This window comes from Hippocampus zosterae, chromosome 4 (genome assembly GCF_025434085.1).
Source record: "Hippocampus zosterae strain Florida chromosome 4, ASM2543408v3, whole genome shotgun sequence".
NCBI lineage: Eukaryota > Metazoa > Chordata > Actinopteri > Syngnathiformes > Syngnathidae > Hippocampus > Hippocampus zosterae.
This window is the reverse complement of record NC_067454.1, coordinates 25837354-25848989: the sequence shown is the minus strand read 5'-3', so window position 1 is coordinate 25848989 and position 11636 is coordinate 25837354. Positions and strand designations below refer to the sequence as shown.

Below are 11636 nucleotides of genomic sequence, written 5' to 3'. Positions count from 1 at the left end.
TATGAAAGCACTGCACAGCTAATGTTATCAACTAATCACTTTAATAAAAGGGAAACTTGGGCATAGAATTAGATTACGTAGTTTGACAGTTCAAATTCTTTTTGTACAATTTCAGAGTCAGAACTTAAAGGTGAATCATGAATTTTATTTATTTAGTTTAACTAAAGTTTACCTAACTCATTCACTGACAGCCATTTTCAGATCCTCCTTTCACCCGCCATGTGACATAACAAATGACATGTATGCTACAGAGACAGACCATAAAATAATATGCCATAGAAAAAGACTTGTGACACATATTCAGAATTGGCCAAATATTGTCTTGTTGGGAGACAGGAAAACTATTGCATTCTCAGTTTGTGTCAAAAACGGTAATTTATGACATCCAAAGGTAGTTTCTTTCCAGTGAAGGTTGTTCAACAGACAATAAAAGGGATTTAAAGCAACACTGTGTTTATCTCAACTGTCTGGGCCACAGAGCAGCCGTCCTCCTCTTGTATGATCATCAGATCTCCGACCGTCTGCTGCCCCTGGACCACAATGCACTGCTCTGCACCTCCTGATATAACCACCTCCACCAGCTTCTCTCCTGTTCTTGAGTGCAAGTCATCTGAGGTGAGCAGCAGGGGGCCATAGCTTGGTATAGATGTATCGTCGGTATGAACAAGTACAACTGTGTGCTGGGTGTCACTTGAAGCTTTTCCATCAGCCCCGGTAGCAGCTGTGGTCTCTGATCTACTTAAAGTTTTGCCTGTCCCACTTTCTTCTCCCCTTCTTCGTCCTCTACTCTGTACTCTGTCATCTCCTTTCTTAGGCCTTCCTTTGACTGGCTTTGTGTGGTGAGAGTTTGCTGCTGCCAACTCTTGCATGGCAGGTTTAGCCTTCTGTCTCAATCCTTCCTTGATCCCTTCCTGCGTTTCCTCCCGTGAATGGTGCTGCGCTTGGTGCCTCAGCAGACTTTGTCTCAGAGTGTAGGAAGCCCCGCAGTAGCAGCTGTGGGGCTTTTCTGTCATATGAGAAGATTTTATGTGTCTTCTCAGCTTGGTGGCCATAGTGTAGCCTAGCCCGACCCCAAAACAAAAAGCAAAAGAAAAAGTTAGCGGGTAAACACAAACCCAACTTCAATTAAGTTGGGACGTTACATACATGGGAACAGCATACAATGATTCATGCAAATCATGTTCAACCTATATTTAACCTTTTCATGCACCCTGTAACTTGACAACATGAAAAGCTGTCCACTGCTGTAACCGCTGTCCCTCAAAGGGTTAATTTGATACACCACAAAGATGAGATATTTAATGTTCAAACTGATGAACTTCATTGTTTTTAGCAAATAATTATCACCTAGAACGTACGGCTCCAAGGTGTAAAAAAAGCTGGGATAATCATCATGTTTACCACTATGTAAATTCAGCCTTTCGTTTTATCTACATTCAATAAACGTTTGTGAAGTGAGGACACTATTGTTAAAGCTTTATAGGTGGAATTATTTCTCATTCTTCCATGATGTAGAGCTTCACCTGTTCAACAGTCGAGGGTCTTCGTAGTCATATTTTACGCTTCATAATGTGGAACACATTTTCAATGGGAGCCAGTTTCCTGTTTTTTGTGCGGACATCTACTTTATGTGCTCACCTTTTTTACAAATAGGGCAACAATGGGGCCTGTCACCAGAATGCAATCTTTCGTGAGACTTGAGGGTATGTGGGTCCCTTAATGATTTCCCACAGTAACTACAGAGGAACACGCCTCCGGTGTGGGAAAGCCTGTGGCGACTGAGTTCAGGTTTCTGAGCGAATCTTTGGTCACAATCAGGGCAAGGATATGGCCTCTCCCCATTGTGAATCCTCAAATGGCTTGATAGGTTCCCTGAGAGAGACACAGACAGACAATCGGTAACAAGACGACATTTGTTGATGAGGCTGGATATCCACAAATGTTAACATTTTTAGTTCATTCCATTGTATTTACACAACAGTAATATCGTCTTTATAAAAGATAAGAGAAGATGAGGTTTTTTTTCTCTCAACACACAATACCGCGACAATTTGATGCCGGTAGGTCCTCACTTCTTGAAATTGTTTGAGATTATAATTTGATAGGAAAATGCAAAAGTGAAAGAGGGCATTTATAAAATTATAGAGAATAAATTTAGGGCCTCCTAAGGCAAGTTATGCTCGACTACCTTCAACAGCACTTCACCATGGTATCAACAATGTAATGGTTCTGAACATATCATTTAGTTTGGCATTAATTTTATTACCGTACACACATTTTTTTTAATCCACATGTCCTTGAGTAATTACCGGCTTTAAGTGTTACCTTTTTGATTGAAACTTTTTCCACAGTACTGACACACATGAGATTTCTCTCCTGTGTGAAGTTTCATGTGATTCCTCAGAGAACCAGAGTTTGCCAGCAGCTTCGGACAGAGGGTACACTGTAACTGAGAGAGAAATCCCGAATCAAAAATATATTTTTTCCTCATCACATAGGCTTTGCATTGAAAGTGCACAGCAGTCAGACTGCATGACAGTCACTTTTGAGATGGTAAATGGAAGATGTCTTCATTTGACTGACAAGTACGCAGAGTTCAACATTATTTCACTGGGGGTAAAAATAGTAATGAGTGCATAAAATTGAACACGTACCTTGGGAAGCTGTGGGTAAATCAATCTGCTGCAGTGAAGGAGGCGGTGGTTTCGCAGCGACGAGCGACGTTCATATGCTTTTCCGCAGTGCTCACAGACATAAGACTTCTCTCCTGTGTGCACGACCAGGTGTTTATGGAGGTCCTGCTTCAGGTCGTAGGTCTCATCACAGTGAGGACAGGAACATGGACATTCCCGATGTTGGCTCAACTATGGAGAGATCAGACCGTTGTGAATCGTTGTGTTGCATTTCGCCTCTTGTCAGTAGGCGTGACTGAGTGTGAATGGCCGTTTCCCAAAGTGTGCCCTGCAGCTGGCCAGTTCAGGCTGTCCCCTGCAAACTGCCTGAAGACAGCTGGGAGAGGCACCAGCATGCCCCGCAACCCTAGTCAAGATAAGGGGTTCGGATAACGGATAGATGGATATTATGAGAATGTCCAAAAACAACAAATTCAACATTTAGCACCAAAGCATTTCAGCATTTTTGTTCAGTTATTGTTTTAACTGAATTTGAACGGCAGTGCCTTATTCAGATGCATTTCTGGATATAGCTAGATAAATACTGTACCTAATTTAACCTAACTTGTTAAATTGTACTTTAACTACATGGCAAAAAATATATATACCGGTACTTTTTTTAACAGTGTACCCCCCAACAACCCCCCCCTAGAAATATTCATTATCACTGAAAAACCAGGATGTTTTTATTCCTGACATTATGTATGAGGTATGAAAGACCTCACTTGCTTATGGATGCCCTTGAGCATCCAGCAGTTCCTTGCCAAGAAGCACACTGCTGTACAGGTGCAGATGGTCCCGACTGGCCCCATCTGACTCTGTGATTTTGTTTTCCCCTCTCCCCCAAGCGCAACAGGGTCATCAAAGAGACCCGCTATGAAGATCTGAGTGACATCAAGATGGCCGTGATGATGTAGCTGAGGTGTTTTCCGGAAGAATCCTTTCACGGATGCATTAAAGTGTGGCAGGAAAAGATGGCAAAGTGCGTGAAATTATACGGTGATTACGTTCAAAGGGAAAACATAAGTTGGATTTCAAATATATTTTTTGTGACACCAGTACTGAAACTTTTCTGACACACCTTGTGCAATGTCCTGAAATACTGTGGATGTGCCGAATATTTGAGCCAGTGGATGCACTATTTCGACCACAAGCCATTTTTTTGGATACTTTTGTCACTACATGATGACTAAGTGTGAAACAAAAAAGTCCAAGAAGGACAACACTGGATAAGGCAGTACGATTAAGAAGCTTGTTTTGATTCAATTTCAACTTCAGATGTATTTTCTGTGGTGTTTGAATTTCACATTACTGGAAATAAAATGTCATAATATTCTACTGAAAAGCAATCGTTGTTGTTTTTTTTCTTCAATAATAGCTTTTAGAAATAATTCGTTTTATAAAAAGATTCATTTAGCTGAATCCTACCTGGTGGGCCAGAAAGGTCTCTGCAGAGGTACAGTTTTGGCCACCGTCCAGAAAGGTGAAGGGCTTTGTCTCTGTGTGACTAAACTTGTGTTTCCTCAAGTGGGCAATCTGAAAGAACTTCTTCCCGCACTCGGAACACCTGTGGCGCCTCTCTCTCACTTCTGGGCACCACGTGCGAGCTTCAACTGTCCCATTTTCTGCTCTGAAAGCCACAGCATCAGAATGTGATGTTGCCATGGAAACCTCTGCTTCTGCAGAGGACTCTGAAACCTGCGTGAGACTCTCCTGCATGTCTGTTTGGCTGTCTGGGTGTGAGTGGACAGAGAGTTTTTTTACACGGCTGGTCTTCTGACAGTGAACCTGTCGTGGTTTAGCAGCCAGACGAGAGCTACAGCGGACAGTGCGAGTTGGGAGACATAAAATTCTATGCTTATCAGGAGAGTTCAACATTGAAAGAGTGTCAACTGCATCCATGACAGGGCCAGTGCTGATGTTGGGGCCATTTGATGTCAAAACAATATTGTCCACTTTCGCTGTAGTTTTAACTGCGGTGCTCCTTTCCTTCTGTTTGCCTCTGTTAGGACCAAAGGAGCGGTCATGAGGGTCCTTCTTTTGTCTTTCCTCTTTATCAGTCTTGTCATGTATTTTTATTTCCTCAGCCGTCTGCGAGTTGGGCACAGCCACTTCTGGATCCCTTAATTGTTCCACTGGGTAATCTGAAAATACGGTTTGAAATTGTTATTTGGTTGGAAATTACGAGAAAATTGAAAACCCATGGAGCATTTGCATCTGTCACCGAGTCCAAAAATGTGCCACAGATGCACTACACTAATCGCAAAGTGTAATTTAGTGTCTTGGAGATGAAGAACTGCCTCCAGGATGAGCAGTGGCTCATTTGCATTGGACCGGAGCACCCTCTTAAAACAGGCTGAACCCAGCGAGGCAAATAAATGAAGACCATAACAGATTTTGACCTTTGGTGTGTGTGTGTGTGTATGTTCTTCCAATTAGTTTTATTTTGTCATGAATCTACCTCCACAACAAAACAACCAAAGCAAATTTCCCTCTAGCAGTAACTGTTCATTACTGTATTTTTGTATCCCATCATTTTTTGAGAGATGCTTTTGATCATTCCTGATGTTCAAACAGGCATGTTATAAAAACAAGAAGTTCATAATATAAGCTTGGTTTTTGGTGCGAGATAATGCAGGAGATTTTAGTGCCTCCTTTAGAACAGACATGTCCAGGGCCTGGAGGGCCAATGTCCTGCCTGTTTTCCATTTCTCCCGCCTGCAACACACCTGATTCAGGTGATCAGCTCCTCAGTCAGCTCTGAAGCAGCATTAGAACGATCCTGATGATTTGAATCCGGTATGTTGCTCCTGGGAGAGCTGGAAAACGGGTAGGACAGCGGCCCTTGAGGACCGACTTTGGACACCTCTGCTTTAGAACGTCTCATCACTCTCCCCACAGAAAAGAACCCTCGAACCAGATAAAATAAAGGATTAGTGGAATGGGGGTAGCACGTTGGGCGACTGGTTATCACGTCCGCCGCACAATGCGGAGGAACAGGGTTCAATTACGGCTCTAGCCTTCCTGTGTGGAGTTTGCGTGTTCTCCCTGGGCCTGCGTGGGTTTTCTCCGGGTACGCCGCTTTCCTCCCACATTCCAAAAATATGCGCGGCAGGTTAATGGAAGACTCTAAATTGTCCCTCGGTGTGATTGTGAGCGCGAATGGTTGTTCGTCTGTGTGCACTCTAAAAACATTCATTCATTCATTCATCTTCCGAAACGCTTGATCCTCACTAGGGTCGCGGGGGGGTGCTGGAGCCTATCCCAGCCGTCTTCGGGCAGTAGGCGGGGGACACCCTGAATTGGTTGCCAGCCAATCACAGGGCACACAGAGACGAACAACCACCACGTTCACACTCGCACCTAGGGACAATTTAGAGTGTTCAATCAGTCTGCCACGCATGTTTTTGGAATGTGGGAGGAAACCGGAGCACCCGGAGAAAACCCACGCAGGTGCGGGGAGAACATGCAAACGCCACACAGGGAGGCCGGAGCTGGAATCGAACCCGGCACCTCTGCACTGTGAAGCCGACGTGCTAACCACTGGACTACCGGGCCGCCACTCTAAAAACAGTTAGGTCAAAAATAACTAATTTGGGGTAAATTTAACCCAATTACTATGGCAAAAACGGACCGACCCACACTTTGGTCACTTTGAGCCAGAAAATTGGGTTATACAGTTTTTACCCAATTTTAGGGGTAAATAAATACATCAAAATGAGTCAAAACAATTTTAGTTTATTTTTTTAACCCATCTCCGATTTAAAAGAATAACCCGAATAGGTCAAATTGAGCTCACTGACAGTCAACCCCAGTAATTTTGTGTGTGCGTGTGCGTGTGTGCATGTGCATGTGCGTGTAATTTTGTGTTTGGCAGATATGATTCAGTTTTCAAATATACGTCGTTTTCACCTCAGAATACCACAGACATTTTTGAAAGAATTTCAGCTGACTAGAGCAATTCTATTCGTCCCAAAGCTGAAAATTACACACCTGATGAGAAAATATCATCTGCAGACAAATATTTCTTATCATTTGAGTCAATTTGTGAAGTATGAATTTACTGACCAGACTACTAAAAGTATGATCATATTACTGCAATTCCATGAACCATACAAAAGCATATGAACTTGCAGCGTTAAGATGACAGTAGAATTGTGTTGTTCTGACTAAAGTCAGACAGCTGTGGCCAGATGTTTACACATTGTTACTTTGGGGCATGAAAGTCCGATTTATTTAGAGTGTTTGTTTCACGGCCACTAAGGCGAAGCCAAATGTCTCCTTGTCACTCCAATCAACACTGTGTAGTTTCTAGTTACCTCTTTGCTGTCCTTCAGAGATGTTCTGTGCATCAAGTCTCTTTCTTGCATCCTTAGCTCCATCAGTTTCATCACCCAACAGCAGTTCCGTTCCCGGCTGAATCTCATGACACACGCGCAAACACAAACTCACACATATGCCCACACACATCTCCGCACACATACATTGCACTGCTACATTGTTCGCAGCTTTGCTTTGCACCTGGCAGGCAAAGCTGTGGAAGACAAAAGCAACAGATTGTTTTTTTATTTGTTTGTTTGAAATCTGCAAATGGAGTGCGGGGAAATTTTTGTTTCTGGGTAGGCACCTGTGCTCAAATGCAAATTACTGGCAAGAAAAAAAAACATGACATCGCCCCTGTATATGCACTGAGAGGAAGAAAGCTGCATTATGGCATTCTGTATACTGACAATCTTTATTGTGAATTACAATCATGCTGCCGTTTGCCCTGGTTATACTCTTGAGCTGTGCATGACTACGGATGAATCACTTAATAATTAAGTCATTGTTCGGAATCGCTTTGTGTGGAATTATAATCGTTGACATACATGAAATGATTGATTGAATCTGAAGTCATTAAGGCAAAATGGGGTACACCACTTGACTGTGATTAGCAGAAGCTTTAGGGCTGGACGATTAATCATAATGTAATCATTATTTAGTAATCATAATTTCAATCGCAATCAAAACAATCATGATTGTTATTTTTCCCAAAATTGTCAAGCCCTATGATTTAGTGACTCCATTTTTGTCTCATTGAGTATGAAGTCTAAAGAAGGACATGACATCAGCTTTGGGAAATTAAGCAACAGCCATGCAGACTTTTACTATGGCTATGGTAGATCAAGACATTCAGAGAAATCTTCACCACAAAATGATCATTACTTCTTCCCATGGTTGATCATTGCCGTTTTGTCAAATGCCCTGTGCAACACTTTGTCATGTACAGCTACATCTTTGGTGTTACAATAAAAGACTGCATCTACAGTAAATTCAAACATCCTAGACTGGACACATGATGAAACGTGATTTTTTTTTAAGGGTTACAATTTAAATCAACAGTGATCCCTCGCTATTTCGCGGTTCGTTTATCACGACTTCAGTGCATCGCGGATTTTTTCAAACATATTCATAAAAACATTTTTTAATTAAAAAAAATAAAATTCCCCCAATATACACGGAGTACAGTACTGTAGTTGTTGCTCTATGTGACTCAATGTTGTTTTGCAGCTTCTCGTGGACCGTTTGCAGACTAAAAAAAGTTTTTTTTTTAACCTGTATATGTTTATTGGTTGCTACTTCGCGGTTTTTCGTTTCTCGCGGGTTGTTTTGGTCCCCATTGCCCCATTAACCGCCATAAACGAGGGATTACTGTACTTTAAATAGTGAACTATACTGTGAAGCTGAGAAAAAAAACCTGTTGGTGTGAAAACCAGTTCACCTGATCCAGGCAGCTTGGCGCCATGGAAAATCTTTGTTCTCTGCTATTTGCGTAGGTGCCTTAAAAACAAAAGAAAAGCCAAGTCAATAGAAAATGTGAATTCATTGCACGCACGAACACAGGTTTGTCAAAATATAAATTACAATGCACACCTCCTCTCTCTAAATGTTCAGAGATGCGATGTTGCAGTTGATATCTGACTCAGAATGGCCAAAAGCACCCACAAAATGCCAGAAATAGGAACACACAGGAGGGTTGAACTGTAATAGTCGATTGTTTGCTGCACCATTTTATGCAGGGTGATGACTTTTATCTCTGTCTCTTATTCTCCAATTTTAGAGAAGAAAAAGGATTGACTATGTATCCACGGGGCATGGTTTTAATTAGCAATTGTTTTATCGTGGACTTTAATATCTATCCATCCAAGACCTCGAGAGAAATTGTTGCTGCGGGTGGATGGTAAATCATTGTGAAGATTTAAAGGCCCACAGTTACAGTAAATCAAAATAGAAAGCTGAATTGAAGGTGATGTGTCCAGTTCATTTCGTTTTGATAACAGTTCGTGCTTTAGCATCTCTAATCTAAATAAGACAACTGGATGAAAGTACGATTACCAGTTGTTTTTTTGTTTGTTTCGGGCTACCACGATTCTGGCCAAAGCATAGTACATCTTTCACATTTGCCAGGAATATTACAAAACATAAATTAGACAGAACAAGTTGGGATGTTAAATAAAAAAAGATTTCCAAATCATCCATCCATTCATCCACTTTATTCTCAAGGATTGCGGGGGGTGCCCATCCCAGCCATCTTAGTGGTAGTAGGCGGGGGACACTCTGAAACCAGTTGCCAGCCAATCACAAGGCACACAGAGACAAACAACCATTCACGTTCACACTCACACCTAGGGACAATTTCGTGAAATGTGGGAGGAATCCGGAGAACCCGGAGAAAACCATGCAGGCACAGGGAGAACATACAAACTCCACACAGGAAAGGCCGGAACTGGAATCAAACCCAGTACCTCTGCACTGTGAGGTTGACACCCTAACCACTGGACCACCAGGTCGTGATTTCCAAATCATGTTCAACCTATATTTAATTGAATACTCTACATAGACAAGATATTTAATGTTCAAAATGATCAAGTATTGTTTTTAGCAAACAATCATAAACAGAGTTTTATGGTTCCAACACATTCCAAAAGAGCTGTGACAAACTCACGTTTACCTCTGTTTTGTCACTGTATCAAGACGGCGCCGTCGTTGGCAGCCATTTGCGAGAACTCTGCTTTTTCATTGTTTTTTTGTTTCTTGTTCTGTCATTATCTTGTTTGTTGTGCCTCGTATGGACCCGTTGGGGAATGTTTTCAGCATTTTGGCCATGACATTAATTGAAGAGGAAGAATATCAAACTTTGCACAACAAAATAGCAGTGAGAGAAAAACTACTTACTAAATTGGCTGACAGTTCGCTAGGCCAGGAGGAGTTACCTATAAGCTTTATAAGCTTTTGTGTGTGTGTGTGTGGGGGGGGGGGTGTACGTATTCCATACACGTTTTTTTAAATTGCTTATCTCAAAATTATCCATTAACATGAATACAAAGACAATTTAAAAAGCACTATTTTGCTCTTTAAACAAATACATCGAAATCACACTCATTGCATCGATTCTTCCTTGAAAGTTCCCATTTTCTTTGTTTTAAATGTGCATGCAACATACCCTCTCTTCTTTTGTTCTATCTGTTGGGTGGATGGATTCCATAGTCATGGTAAGGTCTGAGGGAGTTAGTGGGTCAGTCTCAAACTTCTGTACCCATTCTCGTTGACCTTCCCGCCTCAGCAGTTCTCCTACCCTCAGAGCTCGACCAACCCACCACAGTCCAAGTCTTCCCTTACATGACATTGAAGGCCCCACAGCGAAGCCAGGGGGTACTAACGAAGAGAGAAATGAAGTCAGAGCAGTTGGAATGGAAGGAGCTAGAGGGGAGGCCATCATCCTATAACAAAAAAGGGAGATAAACAAGTCACTTAATTGATTAACAGAATTTAACATCATATTAACCAATTTACATTTTGGGTTCAATCCTAATCTTAATGCCATAGTGTGATACAAAGTTATGTGTCTGTAGTTTATGGTGGCTAATGGTAGCGTAGAATTGCAGAGCATAATAATGAGAGCATATCTAATATTTTGGTTATCTGAGGTAGTTACATTAGAGTAAAAAGTATGAGGAATTAGGGTTGTACAATATGTCAAATTATCAGCATCATGACAATGACATATATAACATGCATGTCACAAAGATGTGTGAAAAATCCATCATGGAATTATATGGTTTAATCTGACATCGAGCAATCAGATGCAACTTTACATAGGCCATCCAACAGGAAAACAGTATCTATGAGCAGTACGAACACAAAAAACGTACGTAATTAAATTTAAGAATACATCGAGGATACTTATTTTTCTGCTTTAAAAAATATTTCATTTGAAAATAAATTACTTTAGGCACGTTTGATATCAATATAACAATACAAAATTGAACACCCACATCACGTTTTTCCGAATTCGTCCAGCCCTAAATGGAATGTGCCAAACCAATGCAAATTAAAAGCACACTAATAAACATGTCAAATCAGTATGTAATTAATCCCATACTCTTTGTCAGTTTCAATAAAAACAGAGCATTGTTGTATCAGCTCTTGTATTGGGTCACATTATGTCATAATGTAGGTGTTAATGTAGATTTTCAATGTAACTTGAACAAAGTGTTCAACCTTATAAACAGTGGTTTTGTAAATATCAGATGTTCTTAATTGATTCTATTATTTTTCTTTACTCAAGAAGATAAACGTAAACTGTACTGTGCTTTATGTTCTATTGCTCTTCTCACGACCAGTGTGATTACATACGTTAGTTTAAAAATACACGCACATCAGAGATGTTTACATTTGTAGACGAGCGACAGAATTTTGCCCTTGCGAGCATTATTAGCTGCCTGGCTAGTGAGACTCGGTCACAAACACCAGCATCGATGTTACACAATAAGAAAAAAAAACAACAACATGGAGACTTGGAGATCAAAGTATGCCGATTATATCTACCATAGAAATTCTTCCAATATGTATGGTGAAGACTCTAACGTTATCCAGAGGCAAAATAGCCAAATGTCCGCATCGCTATTGGTCCGGCTGGAAATG

General features: G+C 41.2%; 1 protein-coding gene across 2 annotated transcripts; it reads right to left on the bottom strand.

Annotated features, from left to right (window-relative positions):
• Positions 1-356: 356 nt before the first annotated feature.
• Positions 357-11636, bottom strand: LOC127599720 (zinc finger protein 92-like). Of its 2 annotated transcripts, XM_052063898.1 has the most exons (9): positions 11541-11636; positions 10156-10432; positions 8434-8492; positions 6992-7206; positions 4101-4816; positions 2655-2864; positions 2326-2449; positions 1639-1872; positions 357-1060 (listed from the first exon to the last, which is right to left on the bottom strand). In XM_052063898.1, the coding sequence occupies exons 2-9, from the start codon at positions 10429-10431 to the stop codon at positions 438-440; spliced, it is 2457 nt and encodes an 818-aa protein (XP_051919858.1). In that variant the 5' UTR covers position 10432; positions 11541-11636; the 3' UTR covers positions 357-437. The 2 variants fall into 2 exon arrangements, with proteins under 2 accessions (XP_051919858.1, XP_051919859.1); XM_052063899.1 differs by lacking the exon at positions 11541-11636 and having other exon boundaries at positions 8410-8492; positions 10156-10253.